Genomic DNA, 25799 nt, shown 5'->3' on the forward strand with positions numbered 1-25799 from the left:
TTCAAAGGAAGTTAACGCGTTAGAGGCAGTATCTTTTCATAATGAAAGGAATTTTGTCCCGGTCTGAACATAATCCAAACCATTGTTATATCCTTAAAAGAAGAGCAGCAGAGATGACAAGCTTGTCATTCTTGACCATATTGGTACAGAAAAGTTACTGCAAAGGACTCCGTTAATAAGACAGATGCATTCTGATATCAAATCTCATCATAGTTATCATACCACAGTGACCATATCTCATAAATCACAGTGGCCAACTCTGACTGTGATGGGAACTAGATAGTTATGGCTACACCGAAAAAAGTTTTACCCAGTGAGAAATCAAAGAAAATGGGAGAAGTTACTTGGTGATTAGAAACTGTTAGGTGCCCACTCTGCAAATGACATTTTTTTAGCTATTTTTCTCCTTTTTACAGGTTTAGCACTATATAAACACCTCTTTGGCACTCTGCCTAATTTATTAAAAGCAGCATAAACCCTGAAACAAGCCCAGCATTTACCCTCATGGATCTGTCAAAGGCATTTCTCACAGTTCCTTCATCTTGAAGAAAACGCTATGGAGAGACAAGGGAAGAAATGCAAAGGACTCTAAACAAAAGCTCCAGTGTGGTAAGATTGTCCAGAGGTTTTTTTTTTAATGCTTGGTTCTTTTTTGCAGCTGATACATCTTCATTTTGGCATAAATGACTGTGTCAATCTACATTCGAATTCCTATTTGCAAGCCATACAGAGAAGGCATCAACGTATGTTTATTATAAAAAAAACAAAACCACACAATTCAGGAAGTGAAATTAGCCTTGTTGGAAAGCAATATCATTGTTTGTAGTCGTCCCCCGTCCCCTCTGCAATGGGTCTTGCATTGCTGTAAATAAAAGTCTCAATGCTTGTTAACATACATTTTTAGGATTTCAGGATAACCCTACTCATTAACAGTAGAGAATTTTTTTTCCCTTCAATTTTCTTGGTCTTCACCAGGTAGTAACAGGATTGGTTTTATAGTTTCTGTAATCGTCCATGCAGAAAAATGCGAGCTCTGTTTCATTCGCTGAAATGAGGAAAACACACATATTTCACCTATTTGATAAAGACCAGAGTTTTCCCATCACGGGAAAAATATAATAATAATTAAGCTGTCATTTAAGGCTGTTGTTGATTAACATCTTTTTACAACCGATCCCAATGGTAAGAAGACATAGTAGGCTTGGTATAGAAGGAACAGGGAAGGACCCTTGCTTAAAAACAAAATTCAAAACAAAGACATTGATGTAGCATTCCAGAAGCTGAAAGCATTACTTCTTCTCTTTCATTGTATTCTCATTTCAAAATATAAGAAATAGCTAAACCTATATTTTAAAGTTCCTTGTTCTATTTAGTGAGAAGGGAGGGAGGTTCCCCCTGAAATTAACCTGTAGCAGTAATAATTTAATACTTAGAGGATCAGTAGAATATTTTACAGGTCACTTTACATTCTCCCTCATGACCCATCAAATGCGAGACTGAAGCAGCTAATTTCCCCCCCTCCCACCCCCGCCAATGATTAATTCATGAGGCTTCAACAATATGCAAAGTGAAAGACACAAATTGGCTTCTCCAGCAATACCTTCAAATGCCTCTAATTATTCACAGGGGATCTGGCAGAGCCCAAGGAACCACAGAGGTTCAGAACAGGCACAGTTCTTCCCACCAGCAGGTCAAGGACTTCTTCTAAAACAGTAAGTCAGCAACATTACTAATTCAGAGCAGACACATCGCTGATGGAAAGTCATCACAATTAGAAGACGTGGGAGCCTTTTGAAGTGCGAAGCGACCAAGTTCGGCACTCGCTTTTTAAAATTAAACCGTAAGTTAATGAAGTCTGCCTGTGTCGTGAAGAAAGGAGCAAGGAGCGGGGAGAGCTGTGACTGAATATCGACTTGGAAATCAGCAGAAAGAGAAAAGACGGGTCCTCCTGGAGGAATCCAAAGTGAAAGCAGACACTTTGTATAGAACTTTTGGGTGAACTGCACCCTGTTTAGGCCTTGCTTATCAGATCATTATTGCTCCTAAAAAGTTATTCTATTCTCACAATTTGTTTTTCTCCAATGAGAAGGTCACATCTGGGTTTGTAGACCCTTGACGTCATGAGGAGCAAACTTCAGATTTGCACCCTTATTTTAAAACTTCTTCAAATGAACAAAAATATTACATGCTTATTGAAATGCTAGACCCCTCTGTTCAATTTTCTATGAAAAAAGGAGATTAAAGCATCAATGGTTAGATGCTGCCCTTTATAGACTTCAGCTCAGCATTCAATACCATCACTCCAGATATTCTTCTAACTAAACTAAATCAGCTAGCTGTACCTGACCACACTTGTAAATGGATCATAAGCTTCCTACCAGACAGGAAGCAGCAGGTGAAGCTAGGCAAAATCAAATCAGATACCTGTACAATTAGCACAGGAGCCCCCCAAGGCTGTGTGCTCTCTCCACTTCTCTTCTCTCTGTATACCAATGGCTGCATCTCAAAAGATTCCTCTGTTAAAGTACTGAAGTTTGCAGATGATACAACAGTGATTGGTCTCATTCGAGACAACGACGAATCTGCATACAGACAGGAGGTTGAACAACTAGCCTTGTGGTGCAATCAGAACTTGAACTAAATACACTCAAAATTGTAGAAATGGTGGTAGATTTTAGGAGAAACCCTCCTACACTACCACCTCTTGCAATACTAGACAACACAGTATCAACAGTAGAGACATTCAAGTTTCTAGGTTCTATCATATCTCAAGACTTAAAATAGACACCTAACATCAAAAACGTCATCAAAAAAGCACAACAAAGAATGTTCTTTCTGCGCCAACTCAGAAAGCTCAAACTGCCCAAAGAGCTGCTGATTCAGTTCTACAGAGGAATTATTGTGTCTGTCATCTGCACCTCTATAACTGTCTGGTTTGGTTCTGCAACCCAACAAGACAAACACAGACTTCAACGGATAATTAGAGCTGCAGAAAAAACAATTGCTACCAACCTGCCTTCCATTGAGGACTTGTATACTGCACGAGTCAAAAAGAGGGATGTGAAAATATCTACAAACCCCTCACATTCTAGACATAAATTGTTTTAACTTCTACCCTCAAAACAACGCTATAGGGCACTGCACACCAGAACAATTAGACACAAGGACAGTTTTTTCCCGAATGCCATCACTCTGCTAAACAACTAATTCCCACAACACTGTCAAACTATTTACTAAGACTGTATTACTATTCTTCTTCTCATCCTTCCTATTACGTATCTCCTCCCACTTATGACTATAATAACCATGTTGCTTGTATTTTTACGATTTATATTGTTCTGTTTATTTCCTAGTATGATTTGATTTCCTAATAGTAATCTATGACTATCTCTAAGTGTTGTATCTTATGATTCTTGGTGAATGTATTCTTTTTTCTTTTTCCTTTTATGTACACTTGAGAGTATATGTATGCACCAAAGACAAATTCCTTGTGTGTCCAAACACACTTGGCCAATAAAGCATTCTATTCTATTCTATTCTATTCTATTCTATTCTATTCTATTCTATTCTATTCTATTCTATTCTATTCTATTCTATTCTATTCTATTCTAAGCAGTGTTCCTCCCAAGATTAAATTGGGTCTTATTCTAGTGGGTTTTTCAGACAGGTATAAAAACCTGGATTTTCTGAAGAGCTGTGAAATATTTTTATTTTTTATCGTTAAATTTCCATACCACCCATCTCAGCTAAGTGAGTCTGCGCTTAATAGATGCAGATGAGAGCAACCTTAATAGTATATAAAATATGTAAAGTTTATTGTCATTGTACGTATATACACAGTATAACCATACAACGAAATTCACATAACATCCAGAGACCAAGCCCAACATACATGACAATCCCCAGACACACCCCCACCCACCAAAAATTCCCCACCCCTAAACCACCCAAGCATCCACACAGCAGACCAAGTAATGCTGTCCAACAGCTCACTGAGTGGCCCTTTAGTTCATTAAATAGGGTGATGAGAGCAACTTTCTTGCTGTGGGTTAGGCTGCTATAGCTGCTCTACAAGGCACTGTTGCTTCCTTTTTCTAATGGTTATTATGACTTATTATTTTAATACAATGGAATGGAATGGAATGGAATGGAATGGAATGGAATGGAATAGAATAGAATAGAATAGAATAGAATAGAATAGAATAGAATAGAATAGAATAGAATAGAATAGAATAGAATAGAATAGAATAGAATTCTTTATTGACCAAGTGTGATTGGACACACAAGGAATTTGTCTTGGTGCATATGCTCTCAGTGCACATAAAAGAAAAGATATGTTCGTCAAGAATCATATGGTACAACACTTAATGATAGTCATAGGGTACAAATAAGCAATCAGGAAACAATATCAATATAAATCGTAAGGATACAAGCAACAAAGTTAGTCATACAGTCATAAGTGGGAGGAGATGGGTGATAGGAACGATGAGAAGATTAATAGTAATAGTAATGCAGACTTAGTAAATAGTTTGACAGTGTTGAGAGAATTATTTGTTTAGCAGAGTGATGGCATTCGGGAAAAAACTGTTCTTGTGTCTAGTTGTTCTGGTGTGCAGTGCTCTATAGCGTTGTTTTGAGGGTAGGGTTGTAGTTATTCTTAAGGTTACAGTCCTGGTTATTGTTATTCAGGTGAGATGAATTAAGCATCGTTAGGCATATAAACCTCAGAAAATAGATAAAAATGAACGTGTCTGATACTCATGCACTAAATATAAGAAAGTTGTGTTTCCTTTTACCTACAAACTAACTCTATCTTATAAAGAGCGATGTTCAAATAGTTTCCAAATTATCTTATTGGAACGATACATTCTCTTCTGTTGTCAATTTAATTGTTCAGATAAATTTTAGAGGGTTTCATAACCACCCTTCCTTGGAGGCTTAAAAGCTGAAAGAAAAGTTCCCATCAAACAAACGCCAGAAAAGACAGCCTGTCCAATGACCAGAAAACACTCCACTTTTCCTGTCCTCTCTTCACCATCACAAGCTACATTTTCCTGAGGTCTTCCTGGATCAGATCCACCACTAATTATTTTATGGAATACTTTTATGAATAATCTTCTCCTCTCCTCCTCCCCATCTTTATTTATAACTTGTATTTTATTCTAATTTTAATGTGATTTTCTTTGTTTGTAAAAATTTATTAGCCGCCCATCTTACTGCAAGGCAACTCTGAATGGCTCTTTTATGCATATATTTACGGTTTCATTTTAATGCTGTAAGCTGCCCAGAGTTGCCTTGTGGCAAGATGCACAGCAAACAAATTTAATAAATAAAGACAGTCACTGAACAAGGATTACCTGCAATCCAAATCAATATCTAACTGGCACCCTGCAGCCACCTGGTTTGGCCTACACAATCCTCTTTCTCTACATTTCTTACTGCATAACATACCCCAGGGCACTCTGCTTCAAACATCGGGGTGATTTCACTGCTGTGCTTTATTAAACAGATGCCTCTCTCATGTCTCCTCGCTAGTTCCCCTTCTTAAATTTCCAACCAAACCGTCCATTTAAATGTTACTGAAAAGACGAAGCAGATGTAGTTCTAATAACCAAGCTGTCAATCATTTAAAATTACTCTCCACAGAGTTCTAGGCATACCTTCTTTTCTTTTCTTTTTTTAAAGAAATGCCTTCGTTAGCATTCTGTAGGGAGAGACAGGGTGCCCTCAAGCCCAATGATTTGAATGTACATTAAGCTGGCCTCCTCTCCCGCTCGTGAATAATTATTACCAGTTTGTGCACCGAGCACACCAGGAAATAGTGTTTGCTTTTCGGCTGGCTATCCAAATACGGCCAGCTGTTCTCAGAATAAAGGCCAGCACAATGAACCACATCTTCCACGAGTTCAAACGAGCAACTTACCTACTCCAGCTGCTTTTAAGGTGCTGTCTTCCACCAAAATGAGTTTGTCATCATCCTCTAAACTCAGAACAAGTTCGTTGGTCTAGAAATATGGGGAAAGGAAGGGTGGAATGAGAGACTATCAACATTTTCCAAGATCAAGAAGAAGAAAAAACATTAGACTGATCTAGAGCAGAGATGGAGAACTATGGGCCCTTTATGACTTGTGGACTTCAACTCTCAGAATTCCTGAGCCAGCCATGCTGGCTCAGGAATTCTGGGAGTTTAGTTAGTTTAGTTTAGTTTATTTGATTTGTATACCGCCCTACTCCTGAAGGACTCAGGGCGGTGAACAGCCAAGCAATAAAATACATAAATACACAAAATTTAAAAACCAGATAAAATCAAATTAAATCATTTTGGCCCGGACAGATTAAAACACCTCAATAATTTAAAAACAGATTAAAATTTACATATTAAAAGAGGGAGGAGATTAGGCCAAGCCCGCTTGATGGAATAAAAAGGTCTTCACAGCGCGGCGGAAGGTGCGCAGATCCGGGATCCTCGTATCTCTGGGGGGAGCTCATTCCAGACGGTAGGTGCCCCCACAGAGAAGGCTCTCCCCCTAGGGGCCGCCAGCCGACACTGTTTGGCTGACGGCACCCGGAGGAGTCCCTCTCTATGAGAGCGTACTGGCCGGTGGGAGGCTATTGGTGGTAATAGGCGGTCCCGTAAATAACCAGGTCCTAAGCCATGGAGCGCTTTAAAGGTGGTAACCAAAACCTTGAAGCACACCCGGAAGACCACCGGGAGCCAGTGCAGCTCGCGCAGGAGAGGTGTCACATGGGAGCGCCATGACGCTCCCATTACCACCCGCGCGGCCGCACTCTGCGCCAGTTGGAGCCTCCAGGTGCTCCTCAAGGGGAGCCCCATGTAGAGAGCATTACAATAGTCCAGGCGGGAGGTGACGAGGGCATGAGTGACCGTGCGTAACGAGTCCCGATCCAGAAAGGGACGCAACTGGCGAATCAGGCGAACCTGATAAAAAATCCTCCTGGTCACGGCCGTCAGGTGCCCTTCTAAAGACAGCCGTGAATCCAGGTGTCGAGCGTCAAGAAGCACTCGACATCATGTCCATGCACCGGCAGAACATGGATACCCGGCTGGAAGGGGGGGGGGTTGAGCCACATGGGTGATGGTGGTGGAATAGGCTTCCGAGTAGGCGTTAATGTGCACGGGTGCCTTATGGGGTCGCGTGGGGTTAGCTTACTACTCTGAGAACACTCTAGAAAAGTGACGGCATCCCAGTACGTCCGAAGGAAATGAGGAAGTACGAGACCTTCCAGCTGAATGTAATCTGGAAGGAACTATATAAGGACTCGCTTGCAAGGGCGTGACAGCTGCGTCTTTGTTTTGCTAGCTTTGCATTCCGGTTTCTGTAAGCGCTGATTGCCACGATTAAATGAAGATACACCAGCTTGGCTTTAAGCGTGTTCTTTGAGCGTGGACACGGTCCTAGGGGAGCCGAGAGGAAGACGCAGCTCTCCCTTTTCACAAGCCGTTTTGGAGCCCCCCCCCGTGAAGGAAGGAACGGGATGGCAGAGGGCGTAGCGGCCGACGTGCTGCCGGAGGATACAGCGGAGACCGTGGGTGAAGCGGAGGAGGAGGTTGACGCCGGGATGGATGGGGCGGCCAGCCCGCCGGTGGTGCGGCCGAAACAGCATGAGCCCGGGGTCGACGGCGCCCCTAGTGAACGAAAGGAACGCGAACGCAACGCCCGGGAGACGCCCGGCCCAGAGACAGGTGGGATGCGTCTTCAAACCCCGCCCTATGCCGGTTCCCAGTTCCAGGATTGGAGGGAACGGCGATGGCTGGAAGACGAGGAAGGGGACTGGAGCCACTCCACTGGCCTGGGGCCTTCCACCCTAGAGATCCTACGCGACCGTTTTGGCGAGGCGAGCTTTCGCGATGCGCCCTCCTGGCAGCCATGGGCGCCCAGCATGGAGGGAGCCACCTCCTGGTCGGGAGGCGGTACGGCGGGTGGGAGTTCTGACAGCAAATTCCGCCTTGCCAGCCCGAAGCTGAAGTTGGAGGGGCGTGAACAATGCTGGGTGAGTGGAGAGCGGAGACAGGCTGTACATTCATACGGTGGGGGCGAGGGCAGCCACGCAACTTCCGGTGCCGCTACACAGCCCGGGAGAGAGAGGAGAGTAGATCCCGTGAGAGACGCCCCTCGACAGCTACCCGGCACAGGAGATAGGCCACCACAACAGCGTTACAGAGACCCGCTACCGGCATGGGGCCACGGTCCCTGGGCACCCCCCCTCCAGCAACATCCCTGGGGATTACCGCCTGTGCAGGCTGCATTTGATGGAACTGCAGGAAAGGTGGCACTGTTCCTGAGTCAGGTAATAAGCCATATGGACCTTTATGGCAGATTATATCCTTCGCAGTGGTCCATGGTCGTGGCGGTCACAGCAGTGCTCACGGGGGAGGTAGCTGAATGGGTTGCCGATTTACATAGTGAACACGCCCGCGAGTTAACAGATCTGGGCCTGTTCCTTGAAGCATTACGCAATAGGTTCGAGGATGAAACTCGGACCCAGGTCATCGAAGGTGAATTGGTCAACCTACGACAGCGTGGTCGCCCTGCCAAGGATTATGTCAAGGAGTTCCGTAATCTGGCAGGAAAACTCCATTCGTGGCCAGAGCGATTACTTATCCACCAATTCCAGGCAGGGCTAGATAGAGAAATAAAACAGGCCTGTGTATACCGGGGTCTAGGCCCACGATTGTCCGAATGGTACAAGGCAGCGGTGAGCCTAGACGTTGGTCTACGAGAATTCAGGCCTCGGAACACACCACCGTTCCAGTCCCGTCGTGGTCCAAGTGGCAGATCCAGTGACCGCGGGGCGTTTAGAGGAACCCCGGCATTCGGGCCGACCGCTACCGAGGCGAACAGACGCCCGTTCCGGTGCTTTCGATGCAACCAAGAGGGTCATAGAGCTGCGGACTGCCCCGTCGCAGCCCCGCGACTGTCAACTTCCCGGCCATCCGTTCCGACTACCACACCACGTGACCGACCCCTACGAACACCAGAACGCTCTAGGGCGGCCACGCAGACGCCCTCGTTAGAACCGACAACCCGGTCCAGTAATACCATGCCAGGGATGGCTCGTGTCCCCGACGCATCCGAAGAAAGCGACAACGGAGATGAGTTGCAGGATCCTATGGTAAGTGACCCTGTACACCCCTTCCTGATACCAGTGACCCTTAGACATCCTGTCACTAAGAAGGAGTGTGAACAAAAAGCCTTAATTGATACAGGCTGTACTCGATGCCTTATGCGGCAGTCGGTAGCTGAGGGCTTGGGCCTTCGGATCCTGACTCTTCGTACCCCCATTAAATTCGAGCAGATGGATGGGTCCATCCTGGGAGGCACACCTACTGCCAGTGTTACAGAACCCGTATTCCTGCAAATAGGAGCCCATCAGGAAATGATCCGGTTCATTGTAGTAACCCAGATGATCGAACCCATCATTCTTGGGCTCGCGTGGTTGGACAGGTGGGAACCACACATATGGTGGGAGGGGGGTTATCGTAGGCTCAGACTGCCATGTACAAAAGAGAGGGTGGCTCTCCAGCAAGAAACAACAAGACAAGGTACATACCCCCAAGCATATAATGACCTCGCCCGAGTATTTAGCGAGGAAGAATGTGACATCCTGCCCCCCCATCGGGATACGGATTGTGGTATCGAAATACTTCCCGGAGCCCGGTTGCCAAAACCCCGTATGTACTCGATGACACCACAGGAACTGAAGGAATTGCGAACATATATAGATAAAAACCTGGCCCGGGGATTTATTCGTCCCAGTCGTTCGCATTTAGCGGCACCCGTCCTCTTTCGAGGTAAGAAGGATGGCGGCTTACGTTTATGTGTTGACTACCGGGGATTGAATGCTGTCTGCGTAGAACCGTTGTACCCCCTGCCGCTGATAACTGATTTGTTGGCTACCCTGGCGTCAGGGAAAATCTTCACGAAATTGGACCTCCGCGAAGCCTATTATCGGGTACGGATACGTCAGGGAGACGAGTGGAAAACCACATTTAACACTCCCCTCGGCAGCTACCAGTTCCTGGTGATGCCTTTCGGTCTACAAGGGGCACCAGCGGTGTTTATGCAGCTTATAAACGGTATTTTACATGAACACCTATATCGGGGCGTCTTAGTCTATCTGGACGACATTTTGATCTACTCTGACACAATGGAAGAACACGTCCAGCTGGTTAGACAGGTCCTGACCAAGTTGCTGGACGCACATCTTTTTGTAAAACTCTCAAAATGTGAGTTCCACCGGGAGGAGATCGATTATCTAGGTTTTCGAATTAGTCGTACTGGTATCCAGATGGACCCGAAGAAAGTAGCTGCGGTCTTAGAGTGGAAAGCTCCGCAAACCCGTAAACAACTGCAAAGTTTTTTAGGTTTTGCAAACTTTTATCGACATTTCATTCCGTCCTTTGCAACAACAGCATTACCATTAACGGAGCTATTGCGAACAAAAGGTGTGGTGGCCCCTGGGAAAAAGCCTAGGCCGGGATACAAACTACAATGGTCATCTGAATGCCAACAAGCCTTTGAAAATCTTAAACGGGCTTTTGCCACTGAACCCATATTAATACACCCTAACACGTCACAACCGTTCGTAATACAAGCGGATGCTAGTGACGTGGCAGTAGGAGCTATTCTAATGCAGAAAGATGCGAATGGTATGTTAAGGCCTTGTGCATACACCTCCCGAAAATTTACAACCGCAGAAAGGAACTGGGCAGTGTGGGAGAAAGAGGCCTATGCCGTAAAATGGGCGTTACAGACATGGCGGCACCTACTGGAGGGTAATCCCATACCGTTCGAGGTCTGGACAGATCACAAGAATCTACAGGCCCTCCAAACACCTCGGAAACTGTCCCCAAAACAGGTGAGATGGGCACAATATTTTCAGCGGTTCCGTTTTGCCCTCGTGTATAAGCCAGCTAGAGGAATGTTTTTAGCGAATGCGTTGTCACGGATGCCGCAATATCACAGTAAACGAGATGAGGGTTTACAAGCAGTAATCTCACCCCTAAAAGCGTATGTATTGACAGCCCCGCAGACCGAGGATTGGCTCACGCTTTTACGGAAAGCCATTCGGACGGACGCATGGGCACAAAACAATGCAGCATCCCTAACCCACCATGATGGCCTAGCGTGGTGGGGAGATAAACTCTATATTCCAGCAACATTGAGACAACGAGTGTTACTCCAGTGCCATGATAGGAAAACCGCCGGACACTTCGGGTTCCTTAAAACCCTACATCTGACGCGCAGACAATTCTGGTGGCCTAAAATGAGGAAAGACATTGACCAATACGTCCGGGGATGCCACACATGCGCGGTATCCAAGCCACAACCAGGGAAGCCACTGGGCTTATTACAAACCGTAGCCGAACCAAACAGACCATGGGAGGAAATAGCCATGGATTTCATTGTAGACCTTCCCAATAGCAGAGGTTATACCGTTATTTGGACAGTAGTCGATCTTTTCTCAAAGCAAGCCCACTTTATTCCATGTAAAGGCTTACCCTCTGCCCGACGCCTGGTACGTTTATTCCTACAACATATTTACCGTTTGCATGGAGTGCCTAAGAGGATAATATCAGACAGAGGGGTACAATTCACCGCCCGATTCTGGAGAGGGTTTCTCCGTGATATAGGGTCAACCCAGGGCCTTAGTTCAGCCTATCACCCTAGTACGAACGGTGTTGCTGAACGCACGAATGCCATGATAGAACGATACTTACGCTCCTACATTACCTACCAACAAAACGATTGGGTTGATTACCTTCTATTTGCTGAAACGGCATACAATAACGCAGTACATCGGAGTACCGGATTTACTCCGTTCCGGGTAGTCATGGGGAGGGACTTCCCTGCTATCCCGGAGTTAGACCTTTCCCTCCAAAACCCTATGACTCCCAACGACTGGGCTACTAACGTGAATGCTGTGTGGCCTCACGTAAAAACCGCTTTGACACGGGCAGCCGATGAATACAAGCTCCAGGCAGACAAAAGGAGGGCTACATGTCCATCTTTTCAGATCGGAGACCTGGTTTATTTGTCAACAAAATACTTAAAGCTACGATTACCAAGTAAAAAACTAGGACCCAAATATATAGGCCCATTTCCTATCATTAGAGTAATTAACCCCGTAACATTCATGCTAAAACTACCCCCCTTATTGGGAAAGACCCATCCGGTTTTCCACTCTAGCTTGTTAAAACCGGCCACTACACCCACTACAACACCAAAACCACCTCCTGGCCCGGTAACCGGTGCCCACTATGAAATACAAGACATCATCGATTCCAAACTACGTAGAGGCCAGTTATACTATTTAGTCCGCTGGACAGGGTATCCTGATAGTGAAGCATCCTGGGTACCTGTAAAAGACATAAACGCCCCCAGATTACTGAGAAAGTTCCACAAAGCAAACCCCCAGAAACCACATCCCTTACCTGACCCTTAATATCATCTCTTTTTGTCTCCTCCTCTTAGACGGACGCCTGGTAGGGGGAGCCGCCTGTCGAGCGTCAAGAAGCACTCGACATCATGTCCATGCACCGGCAGAACATGGATACCCGGCTGGAAGGGGGGGGGGTTGAGCCACATGGGTGATGGTGGTGGAATAGGCTTCCGAGTAGGCGTTTATGTGCACGGGTGCCTTATGGGGTCACGTGGGGTTAGCTTACTACTCTGAGAACACTCTAGAAAAGTGACGGCATCCCAGTATGTCCGAAGGAAATGAGGAAGTACGAGACCTTCCAGCTGAATGTAATCTGGAAGGAACTATATAAGGACTCGCTTGCAAGGGCGTGACAGCTGCGTCTTTGTTTTGCTAGCTTTGCATTCCGGTTTCTGTAAGCGCTGATTGCCACGATTAAATGAAGATACACCAGCTTGGCTTTAAGCGTGTTCTTTGAGCGTGGACACGGTCCTAGGGGAGCCGAGACCAGGAGGACACCCAAGTTGCGAGCCCTCTCCGTGGGGGCCAATGATTCGCCCCCAATAGTCAGTAATGGCGTCAACTGACTATATCGGGACGTCGGAAACCACAGCCACTCGGTCTTGGATGGGTTGAGCCTGAGCCTGTTCCTCCCCATCCAGATCCGTACGGCCTCCAGGCACTGGGACATCACTTCAAGGGCATCGTTGGGGTGATCCGGGGTGGAGATGTACAGCTGGGTGTCATCAGCGTACTGATGGTACTCCACCCCGAAACCACGGATGATCTCGCCCAGCGGCTTCACATAAATGTTGAACAGGAGAGGCGAGAGGACCGACCCCTGCAGCACCCCACATATGAGGGGCCTCGGGGTCGACCTCTGTCCTCCTGTCAACACAGACTGCGACCGGTCAGAGAGAAAGGAGGAGAACCACCGCAACACAGTGCCTCCCACCCCTAACTCTTCTAACCGGTGCAGCATGATACCATGGTCGATGGTATCAAAAGCCGCTGAGAGATCTAACTGGACCAGGACAGAGGAGCACCCCCTGTACCGAGCCCTCCAGAGATCATCAACCAACGCGACCAATGCCGTTTCCGTGCTGTACCTGGGCCTGAAGCCCGACTGGAACGGATCCAGATACGTCGTTTCATCCAGGTGCTGGGGGAGCTGTTGCGTGACCACACTCTCAACAACCTTCGCCACAAAACGAAGGTTGGAGACCGGACGATAATTTACCAACATTGCCGGGTCCAGGGAAGGCTTCTTGAGGAGAGGCCTCACCACCGCCTCTTTCAAGGCGGCAGGAAAGACACCCTCACCCAACGAAGCATTTATAATCCCCTGGAACCAGCCTCGTGTCACCTCCCGAGAAGCCAGCACTAACCAGGAGGGACACGGGTCCAATAAACAAGTGGTCGCGTTGTCTACCCAGAATCCTGTCCACGTCCTCAGGGGTCACAGGATCAAACTCATCCCAGATAACATTCTCAAGACCTGCCCCAGTCCCTCCCCCTGAGACTACCCAGTCAGAGTCCAGATCTTCCCGAATCTGAGTGATTTTGTCATACAGATATTGAACAAAATCCTCGGCTCTACCCTCCAAGGGGTCCTCCCGCGCTTCCTGGTGGAGCAGGGAGCGGGTCACCCTAAACAGGGCAGCCGGGCGATTATCTGATGACGCAATAAGAGCAGCAAAGTAACTACATTTCGCTGCTTTTATCGCCACTAGGTAATTCCTAATATGAGATCTTACCAGTGTCCGGTCAGAGTTGAAGTCTACAGGTCAATAAAAGGGCCATACATAGTTCCCCATCCCTGATTTAGAGAGAAATTGTTCTGACCCAGCTCCTCAAACACGACAAACCCTCTGAAATCAATAAACGATTCCTTTATTGGGAGTGCCAGGAGCCCCGGCAAAAAGTCTCTCCCTCACAGCAGGCTAACAAATCTGTCTGGCAGGAAGATGAATAGTTGTCTGCCAGATCTATTCATTTCTGCTCCCTGCTTTTTATCGCCAGAGCTAGGGTGGGGTTTTCATGAGCAGCAGTGGCTCTTCCATCCCTAGGATAGCCCACAGATTTCCACTGCTCTCCTCTCCTCTGCCTTCTACACATCCGCACATCAGGCACGGGACCCAGCTGTTCCTCCTCTTCTTTATCAGCCACCTCCAGACCTGGGGGATGTTGACTCTCCAGCTGAGGACTGACAGACAGCCCAGGTTTCACCTCTATCTCTCTCTCTGAGAGCTCCACTCCCACTTCCCCCTCATTGCTCTCAGGTTGCCTTGATGCTGATCCTGACTCCCACGCCTTCTCCTCATCTGATTCGGCTATTGGTGGGGCCGGTAGCCAACAGGCCACAACAGAAATAAAAGAAACCAAGCTGTCAAAGAACATGATGGCTGGACACCATCAAAGCTGACACCAGCCACAGCATAGAAAAACTCAAAGAAGCAGTGGAAGATTGGAAGATGTGGAGAGACCTGGCCTACAGAGTCACCAACAGTCGGACACGACAGAATGGATAACATCATCATCAGAGGCAAATAAGGAAACAATGGTAAACGCACCTTGGAGCCATGTGCTTGATGGATAATCTTCATTGTGTCTGAAAGAGATTATTTACTTTGAGACAGGTTTGACTACTCATGGACACTTCCCTGATTTTGTGCATGCTTCATTCATTCTGCAGAGTATTACTTTTATTCATTTTGCTAGAATTAGACAGGTATCACAGTTTGAAATATAAAACCACTTCTTCCAAGTGATGCCACTTGGGATAAATTTAGACCCATAAAAAAAAGAAGGATTTGGGTTATCAATGGACCCCAAATAAGAATACGGAAAGTTTACAGCCAGTCATTATTTATTTCATTATGATTAATTTGAACTGGCTTTGGAATTTATTTCAAAAGTTTTTAAGTTTAAATTATAAAATTATAAGCCGCTTATATTTGTCTGTTTCATTGCAGCTTAAAAGCACAATAAACAAATTAAATCAATACAATTGGTACAAATATACCCTTGCATGGGTTTTAACTATTGATTTGTTGCCAGCTTTAAAAATATTATCAACTACGACCCCTCTCTCCAACATTTTAAGAGAGATTACAAATTACATATATAAATATACCCGAAATGCACTAAACACACAGAACAGCATTGTTAAGATTATTCAAATCAGCAACAACCAGCATGTCTTTAGATTAGTCAAATTCAGGCTCCAATGTGAATTTCAATGTTCGGTTTTCTTATGCTTGTTTTATTGTAATATGGTTAAAAAAGAAACCACACAAATATATTTTAGTTTAGAGAATAGATTGCTAGGATTATTTCTAGTTCCAGTCAAGTAACCATCATGTGATTTTTAATACCCTAATTCAGCATGTTTTAAGAATTTAGCCAGTCCACCTAGCGACACAAAAATTCTGCTATTATACATACTTTACTCATTATTCCTCATTATTTCTCCACTTATAATGCATGTGCTTAATTATAAACACAAAGTATATGCATATGGTATAAAGCAGGGGTGTCAAACACAAGGCCCAGGGGCCAGATCCGGCTCACAGGGTGCTTAGATCTCACTCGCAAAGCCACCCTAGAAACAGCAAAGGACCGGCCCACAGTGCCTCTGCCAGCAAAAATGGAGCTTGGGAGGGCCATGTGCGGCCCTCCCGAGCTCCGTTTTCGCTGGCAGAAGGTTGCAGGAGGCCATCGCAGCCAAAAGCGGAGCTTGCAAGGACCGCGGGCAGACCTCTTAAGCTCCGTTTTGACTGACATAGGGTTGCAGGAGGCCATCACAGCCAGAAATGGAGGTCGGGAGCCCGTTTTCGCTGGCAGAGTGCTCAGGCCACCACAGGTGCCCCCGACACCAATGACATCGAGCTGGCCATGCCCACCCTGTCCATGGCCACCCCAAGGTCAAACACAACCCTGGTGCAGCCCTCAAAGAAATTGAGTTTCATTGGTATAAACTCAACCTAAGAATGTGGTTTATACTGAACTTTGTTCATACCAAGAAACTGAGCTGCCATTACAGCAGCTGATTTTTTCTTTGTCAATCAACTTATTTGGGGGGGGGGGACCCTAAACTATTTCAAACATATGAACAAATTCTTCAAGTTCACTAATTTATTCACTTATAGAATGACAATCTATTTTTTTCCTCACCTAACTATAAAAGATTGCTAGGAATTACCGGTAGCCCTTGACTTACAACCATTCATTTAGTGACCCTCCAAAGTTATGACAGAACTAAAAACAGTGACATGACTGTTTTTCAATAGTTTACAATAGTTGTAGCATCCCCATTGGTCTTGTGATCAAAATTCAGAAGCTTGGCAACTGGCATGTATTTATGATGGCTGCAGTGTCCCGGAGTCATGTGGGTCACATTTGGCGACCTTCTGACAAGTAAAATCAACGGGGAAGCCCAATTCATTTAACAACAGTGTTACTTCACTTAACAATTGTGGCAAAAAAAGGTCATTAAAATTGGGCAAAAGTCACATAACAACTGTCTTGCATAGCAACAGAACTTTTGAACTCAACTGTGATCATAAATCGAGAACCACCTGTACCAGGCTTCAGATAATTTAGATCTAACAGGAGGAGAAATCTATTTCCTTGACAGCAACCCATCAGGGAAGACTTTAACTCTGCATCACTTTGAAAATACAAGATGTGTTTAATGTTTCCAAAAGAGGGGAAAAAAACTACACTGTTTTCACCACAAAGAGAAAGTTAATCAAATCCTCAAGGGCTCTCCTCTTACCTTCCATCCCCTCTGCATCATTTTATAATAAAAGTATTCAGTGGCATAAGAAAACAATGGAACTAAAATGTATCAACTATATTAATCAATATCTTGTGATTTCAAGTCATTATCAGATTGTGGCAGAAACTAGCATCTATTAAAAGACCACTTTGATTTTTTTTTAACACTAATACACAATTTGTTGGTTTAATAAAAACAAATTAATAACAACAAATAAAAACAAATAAAGAAAACTTGAAAACATACTACCATAATTCCTATTCAAACTTTACTCTCAGTGTATCATGCAAGGGCTTTACTATAGAACTCTGCCATCTACTGTCTCTTAATCTCAATAGGCTGGTTATACAATATTGTCAATTCTTATTATTTTTTTGAAAAAAACAAATTCTAAATCAGTTTAGTATATTTTGCTTTTTTAAAAAAAAAACCCTGCAAAAACGTGATGCAATTTTCCTGGGAGAATGTTAACATTCATACATTTTAGCACTATATTCTCTGAATTAGTTAGATACTATATAACAGACATTCATAAACCATCTAGGTATACTGTATAACTTTTTACTTGTCTGAAGGGATGTGCATTATTTGATTTATTTTTAAACATTTGCCAGCTAGTGCACTCTTTTTACATTCGCATGGTCCATTACATTATAACATGCAAATTTATTTACTGAAAAACCTGGCATGGTGATTAAATGAATATTAACAGATATACAGTCGAACGTTTAATTGTTTCAAACCATCCCATACTTGTATAATTGGCATAATTGGACTCTTACAATTCATTAATTTATCTTTTAATTTAATGATTCATTTTGATTTAAATATTACTTCATCTTAGAATCCTATTTGTTTATCTCTGCTCTCATGTGCGCCTTACTTACTATGTAAATTCTTTCAGCACATAATTCTTATTCATTGCTTCCAGCTCCTACTTGATTCCCCCTTCTTGACCTCACAATTAGTTGCTGGCTATTGAAATGCAGAAGCATGGAAGAAACTGAGTTCAAAGGATTGTGGGTCATGAATGGCATTTCAGCTTATAAATCAAGTCCAAAAAGCATTTTGGGATCATATTACAAAAATTATACCCCAAGGACAACTCTGATAATTAATATGTGGAAGTTGAATGCCAAGATACAACTCCAGAAGGAAAAGTTCTCAGTACAATGGAATTGCAATGCCTGATACTTTTCAATCAATCAATCAGAATAGAGCTGGAAGGCACCTTGGAGGTCCTCTAGTCCAACCCCCTGCTCAAGCAGGAGACCCTATACAATTTGAGACAAGTGATTGTCCATTATCTTCTCAAAAACCTCCAGTGATGAAGCACCTACAACTTCTAAAGGCAAGCTGTTCCACTGGTTAATTGTTAGGAGGTTAGGAAGTTTCTCCTTAATTCCATGTTGTTTCTCTCCTTGATTAGTTCCCATCCATTGTTTCTTGTCTTGCCTTTGGTGCTTTGGAAAATAAATTGACTCCCTCTTCTTTGTGGCAACTCCTCAAATACAGGAATAGTCCTATCATGTCATTCCTAGTCCTTTTTTTCTCTAGACTAGACTACCCAGTTCCTGCAATCTTTCTTCATATGTTTTTGTCTCCAGGCCCTTAATCATCCTAGTTCAGGCATGTCAAACTGTGGCACGCAGGCCAGATGTGTCATGCACAGGCCATGGCCACCCCAGCTCCACAAAGGCAAAAAACCTTGCAATACGTCACGATACGTCACGTGACACACGATAGAGTTTAACACCCATGTCCTAGTTGCTCTTCTCTGCAGTTTTTCCAAAATCTCAACATCTTTTTTGTAATGTCGTGAACAAAACTGGATGCTGTATTCCAGGTGTGGTCTTACTAAGGTTTTTTAAAGTGGTACTAATACTTCACATGATTTTGATTCTATGCCTCTGTTTATACAACCAAGGGTATCTTCGCTTTTTTAACTGCTGCAGCATACTGCTGGCTCATATTGAAGTGATCATCCATTAGTACTCCAAGGTCCCTCTCACAGTTACTATTTCTGAGCCAGGTTTCGCCTAATCTGTACTTGTACCTTTGGTTTTTCCTGCCTAGGTGTAAAACTTTGCTTTTCTCCACATTAAATTTCATTTTGTCGGATAGGAATTATTTTTCTATTTTTAAATTTGGATTGTTGTTGTTCTTGTTAGTTGTGAAGTCGTGTCCGACCCATCACAACCCCATGGACATTCCTCCAGGCCTTCCTGTCCTCTACCATCCTCTGGAATCCATTTAAGCTCACGCCTACCGCTTCAGTGACTCCATCCAGCCACCTCGTTCTCTGTTGTCCCCTTCTTCTTTTGCCCTCAATCTTTCCCAGCATTAAGCTCATCTCCAGTGAGTCCTTCCTTCTCATTAGGTGGCCAAAGTATTTGAGTTTCATCTTCAGGATCTGGCCTTCTAAAGTGCAGTCAGGGTTGATCTCCTCTAGGACTGACCGGTTTGATCGTCTTGCAGTCCAAGGGACTCGCAGGAGTCTTCTCCAGCACCATAGTTCAAAGGCCTCAATTCTTTGGCGCTCAGCCTTCCTTATGGTCCAACTTTCACAGGCATACATTGCAACTGGGAAAACCAGTTTGGATAGGAAACGTTTTGTCAGGAATGAGTTTTCCTGGTCTTGCCAGGAATCCAACATTGTTGGCACCAGTGGGAAGATGGCAGCTAACAAGTCACAGAATTCAGTGCAAGCAAGAATGTTATTAACTGAATAACAGAATTAGAAAGAACCTTGGAGGTCTTCTAGTCCAATCCCCTATTTAAGCAGGAAACTCTATACCATTTCAAGCAAATGGTTGTCCTATCACTTCTTAAAAACCTCCAGTGTTGGAGCACACACAATTTCTGGAAAAATAATTAAACATTAAAAGAAAAGACTATGCCAAACCACATCCCTTCAACTTGTCTGGACCTCCAGAATGACAGCAGGTGTACATATGAATCAGTTGGCAATGGTGTAATACCTTTCTCTGTGTCTTTAAGTCTATGATAGGTTCAGAATCAGGGGCCTCTTGTCTCCAGCAATACAAGTATAAACAACCCAACACCTGCAGTTGGCCTAGTGACACATCTTGGTAATAATTTAATTCAAACAGTTGATACACTGCCAGGGATATTTTTGAGTAAAACTCGGTCTCCATTCCCCAACACCTGGAGATATTCTGATGACGTGTCCTGTAATAACGTGGGTACCCAGATACTTGATCCTCTGCCATGAGACATTATTTCTGACATTCCTCTACTTTATCCCCTCTATAGGTATCATACTAGAGAACATGTATTGTTCTCTTGATCTTAATTGTCACAAGCATCAATACAAATCAAGAGATGAAAGGCAAGACTGATTTACAAATACAGTGATGCAATCTGCAAAGTTTGTTAAGAAAATTCTTTGAAGCATGGATAAGCAGGAAATTAAAATACAAAATTTGATAGAAATGATTAATGCTGCCATCTTATCGGTGCAGGCCGAAAATGTAGACCACATCATTAATAACTCACCAACCTTGTCCACTGATAGAGTAGGTTACTCTGTTTCCTACCAGGAAATCTTTAAACCCACATCGCTAATGCAACTACTATCAGCTCCAGGGAAAAGCCAATTCAGTTATGCTGTTTACTCAAGAGGAAGCAAATGGAAATTCTTCCTTCAATAGCTTTACTCACAGGAATACATGCATTAAAGACTGGCAACATTGACCAGCATGATCATTACTAAGTCAATAAGATTGCAAGCCTTTATTTATTGATTTAGGATTTTAAAACCAGAGGTAAATTAAAAGGGGGAAAAGGGAAAAAAAGAGAAGAGAGAAATGAAGTTGTCTTTGGAAATAATTGATTTCAATCACCTGCTTCCCCAGGACAAGGTCTCTCACAGCATATACATTTCTATAGTTCAGATCATTGTTTGAGACATAAAATTAAATGTACACTACATCTGGCTCCCCTGATCCCCACCTTACTAGGTCATTCCCTGATCTCCAACCCTGACTTTTATGGGTTAAATCTTCAAAGAAAATTTGAATGAATTAGAAAACCAAGCCAAATTGATATCCATGCTTTTGTGGATTGTGCCTTACTTTATTCAAAGCAGAATTCATTTAAACAGGTTGTTTAAAAAATAAGGAAAGGAAATTACCATACGTATATTTTCTGAAAGGCGGCAAAAGTTCTGTCCTCGATGTGATATCTAGAGGGGGAGCAAAAATGAAAATCAACATTGTGTTCCCTTACATTTAGCAATTTAGCAATGTACATAAGCACCTGGACCATTATTTTAGACCAGGGGTGTCAAACTGGCAGCCCATGGGCCAGATGCATCATGTGCATGCCTCATCCACCTCATCTCCACGAAGGGAAAAACGTCATGAAACATCATATGATGGCAACGTGCCACCGTGAGTTTGACACCCTTTATTAACCAAGAGAAAAATAAGCTGCTTTTCAATACCAGTCAAACTCCACCAAATCAAATGAAACTCACAAAAGAATTATATATATGGTAGGCAGCAAGATCTTAGGAGACCAATGGGTGGCAACACCTAGTCAACTTTCAGTGATCTTGAAAGGTTAAACCGGGTCAGACCTGGTTAATACTCAGATGGGAACCCACCAGAATTATCGGCTAGACTGAGAAAGCATCGCTCAAGAAGACATAACAAAACACTCCCATGTCAAGAAAACTGGATAGCGGTATCTATGTACGTATCAGAGATTGATATCAGGCCGATGAGGATCGTCATATTTTAATAAAGACATGTTTGAAGCAGGCTTGACGTCTGCTGACTACATGGGTATTCCACAGAGTTTTCATGGCAATAGCATGAAAGGTTTTTGCCATTTTCAAGGTTTGGCAGTTTTGGTTTTTTTCACTTTTACATCCAATACAGGTGATTCTCAATTAACAACCACTCATTCAATGACTGTTTGAACTTACAACAGTGCTGGATGAGTGGTAGTTACGACCAGCTCTCATACTCATGATGTCACAGGGTCTTGGAATCACGTAGTTGCAATTTGGAAACCTTTCCTACCGGTTTCCAACCAGCAAAGTTGCAAGCCAGAATCACATGAGGACTTCATTCAATGTCCATCTAATCCTTTCTTTACAACAGCAACCAGGACTGCCATAGCTAAGTGGTGCAGTTGTGTTATTTTTCAACTTATGCCCCTGTCGTTTAACCATGGAGTTTCTGGTTCCAATTAGCATGGTGGGGTCCTTGGTGCTCTCTGAGCTTGGTTGTTTTCTTGCAGACATTTCATTACTCAACTAGATAACATCATCAGTGCGAGAAGGGAGTGGGTTTGCTCTCGTTTTATATACTAGTGGCTTGCCCTCTCACCACTGGCGAGTGGTCTTGGTGTTTCCTTGATTGGGCTGTTTTGGGTTTGATTGGGTTTACTGTTCAGCTTGTTTGTCTGAGTTGTTAGTTCCTTGATTGAAATATTGTTTGCTTTTTGATTGTTAGCATTGTTAAACAGAGGACTACCTGTAAACATGTAGTTAATCCATACAAAGGATTGTAACAAATCATATAGACTGAAATATTATCATTCAGAATCTGCCATGACTTGTTTTTTGTTTATTTGTTTGCAGCCTTTAAATCAGTGTTGACTCCTGGTGACTGCCTAGAAGAGTGCTTGCCTGCAGTTTTCTTGGCAAAGTTTTCCAGAAGTGGTTTGCCATTGCATTTTTCTAGGGCAGAGAAAGAGTGACTGGCCCAAAGTCAGTTAGCTTCATCCCTAAAAGAAGACCAGAACTCATCACCTCTCTGTTTCTCATCTGGTATCTTAATTAAACTGGCTCTCATAATCTCTTAACATATGATACTGTAAAAAAAGTTGCCTTGTAGCTTGATTATCCCTTAGAAAGCATATATTCTGAGAGAAATAAAGCTTTACTGAGTTTGACTTTTCTAAAATATGGTCCAATAGAAACACTGTAGGAACAAAGGAGATTATAATCAAATCAGACAACTGACCCAACCAACACATACATGACTGATGTCCTGGCTGGCTGGCTGCAGCACTCTAGTTCTGGGGATTTTTTTTCTCCAGCTTGCCTAAATATTCATTTTGTAGGCAAAAATGTGCATGCTCCAATTCTTCTGCCAAAGAGCTGTCAGCAAAGTCCTCCCCACCCCCCCACACACCTCTCTTCCTCCAATTAGTTTTTCAGTGCACTGACCAGCAAAGTCAAGCTTCACAGCTTCTTACCCTTCTTCACAAACTCAATAAATTCTTTTACAGTCTGGTCCAGGTTAACATTACGGTACAAAACAGGCCTGAAATTACGATGCTCAAAAGAGCGAATAAGCCGAACGGTAACTATCACACTTTCGGATGACATGTGAAATTATCCTGGAAGGCAAAAGAAAAAGAAAAAAAAAGAAAACCATTGAATTATTGCCTTTGAAAGAACTGATCTTCTTTGGAAAATAAAAATATAAGAGATCAACTAAGAGGCACAGAGAGATTTTTAGAAGGTACATAATTATTTCATTCATTTACAGTAATCCTTGTTTCAGAGATTTTAGAAACATTTGAATACTATTTTGAAAAGAAGCATTAAAAGCTGCATAAAGAAAAGGAGCCCTAAAACAGTGATGTTACCGTGTTTCCCCGAAAATAAGACCCTGTCTTATATTTTTTCGAACCCTGAAATAAGCGCTTGGCCTTACTGCCATACGCTCAAAAGCCTGATTGGGCTGATTATCAGGGGATGTCTTATTTTGGGGGAAACAGGGTAATAGAAAACTACTAATAGAAAACCAATGCAGAGATCTTCAAATTTGGCAGCTTTAAGACTTGTAGACTTCAACTCCCAGAATTCTCCAGCCAGCTGGCTGGAGAATTCTGGGAGTTGAAGTCTACAAGTCTTAAAGCTGCCAAGTTTGAAGACCTCTGATCTTAGTGGATACTGACCTACTTTGCCTTCATATTCTTTCACTGTCCACTACTCTGTGTGTGTGTGTGTGTGTGCGCATGCATGACAAAAGCCTCCTGCGAGCTCACCACTGCAATCACAGCATCACAACTATACGGAGCAGCGTTTAATTCACTTATTTTACCAGCAGAAGAGAATACTATTTTCATTTATTTTTGTTAGCCACCCAACTCCAATGGGCTCTACGCAAAAATGCCCACCCAGTTGCGCGCACCGGCTTTCCCACGTGCTAACGCCTCTCAGCTCCAAGCACACAGGAGGCACCCCTGTCCACATCCACATTCAGCTTCATCGCAATACGTGTCTTTCTACCTCCGAAGTCACCTGCCACTCCCCGTGACAGCTTCGCTAAGAATCCTACAGTTTCCTCCCAGGCGAGTCAAGAGCTTCACTGCCTCGCCTCGCCTTGCAGGTTCGCCCCAGCGAAGTCACTCAAATGAATCCCGCCCCTGCCTTGGAATCACGTGGCTAGAAGGCTTCCTCGCCTATCGCCTGTCATTTCCTGGTGGAGAAAGAAGGCTCGCCTTCTACTGTTCTCCAACTCTCTCGCCAGCGATTAATTGCTCCGCCCACTTTTTGCGTTCCATCCAATGACAAAGTTTAGAATTCCCTTTCTGCAACTACTGTCCGCCCCTCTCACCAGCGATTGGCTGTTCCTCCCACTTTTGCGTTCCACTCAATGAGAAAGCTTAGAATTCCCTTTCCCTTTCTGCGACTACTCTCCGCCCCTCTCACCAACGATTGGCTGTTCCTCCCACTTTTGCGTTCTACTCCAAGACAAAGCCTAGAATTCCCTTTCCCTTTTTTTGCTGACTATTCTCCGCCCCTCTCAACAACGATTGGCTGTTCCTCTTACTTTTTTACGTTCCACCCAATGACAAAACTTAGAATTCCCTTTTCACATTTTCACTGCCTTGCCTTGCAATGAAAGGTGCTGCTGTACTTTTTCTCCCTTTCCTACAATGAAAATGTTTCGCTGGTCATCTAAAACTTTCAGGGAAAATGTTACGCGCTTGATATCTATGCCGATTGTATTGTGATACACTTCGAGACTTTTGTGAACAACGAAAATAGTTAAATTAGTTATTTACATTTAAGTTATTTAAAATAGTTATTTAAATTAAAGTATGTCTTACTTCCAAAGAACTTTCTCACCACGTGATTGAGGTAGGATTGTTCCCCGCCCGGGACGCTTATTCTCCCGTCTGAGTTGCAAAACTGGTTTGGTGGCTTTGAGGCAGTCACTACTCTCTCTCAGCCCAAGTTCCAACTCACCTCGCAGGATTGTTGTGGGGAAAACCAGGAGGAAGAAATATTAGGTATGTTTGCCACCTCGAGTTACTTACAAAGTAATAAAGGCGGCATAAAAATCTAATAATAAAATAAGGATGCAGCAGAAAGAGCATTTTATGCAAAGCACTGCAGTAATATATTCAGATTTGAAAGTAAAGCCTAGAATTCTCAAAAATAAAATATCGTCCTTACACCATTGTACCCTTTGCCCATTTTGTAGCCTCTCCAACCTCAATGTTCTTAATTTTTGTGATATTATTTGATTAGAAATAAGACCTGGACCAGAAGATAAAGATTGCTGTCTTATTAGGGATG

General features: G+C 43.7%; 1 protein-coding gene across 4 annotated transcripts; it reads right to left on the reverse strand.

Moving 5' to 3' along the window:
* Window positions 1-630: 630 nt before the first annotated feature.
* On the reverse strand, window positions 631-24668 carry CUNH2orf76 (chromosome unknown C2orf76 homolog). Of its 4 annotated transcripts, none has more exons than XM_070957061.1 (6): window positions 24516-24668; window positions 23462-23605; window positions 21384-21434; window positions 15018-15055; window positions 5924-6005; window positions 631-1045 (listed from the first exon to the last, which is right to left on the reverse strand). In XM_070957061.1, the coding sequence occupies exons 2-6, from the start codon at window positions 23592-23594 to the stop codon at window positions 969-971; spliced, it is 381 nt and encodes a 126-aa protein (XP_070813162.1). In that variant the 5' UTR covers window positions 23595-23605; window positions 24516-24668; the 3' UTR covers window positions 631-968. The 4 variants fall into 4 exon arrangements, with proteins under 4 accessions (XP_070813162.1, XP_070813159.1, XP_070813160.1 ...); XM_070957058.1 differs by having other exon boundaries at window positions 24504-24668; XM_070957059.1 differs by lacking the exon at window positions 24516-24668 and adding an exon at window positions 24406-24464.
* Window positions 24669-25799: the final 1131 nt, after the last annotated feature.

The sequence above is a fragment of the Pituophis catenifer genome, unplaced genomic scaffold, assembly GCF_029215685.1.
Source record: "Pituophis catenifer annectens isolate HBS135680 unplaced genomic scaffold, rPitCat1.0.hap2 SCAF_1, whole genome shotgun sequence".
Classification (NCBI taxonomy): domain Eukaryota; kingdom Metazoa; phylum Chordata; class Lepidosauria; order Squamata; family Colubridae; genus Pituophis; species Pituophis catenifer.

Coding starts and splice junctions, on each gene's coding strand:
- CUNH2orf76 (XM_070957061.1), bottom strand. CDS start 23,594: ATGTCATCCGAAAGTGTGATAGTTACCGTTCGGCTTATTCGCTCTTTT. Junction 6,006..15,017: donor ATCAAGCACATGGCTCCAAG/GTGCGTTTACCA, acceptor CCATATTTCTAG/ACCAACGAACTTGTTCTGAG. Junction 1,046..5,923: donor CTTAAAAGCAGCTGGAGTAG/GTAAGTTGCTCG, acceptor TCCTCATTTCAG/CGAATGAAACAGAGCTCGCA.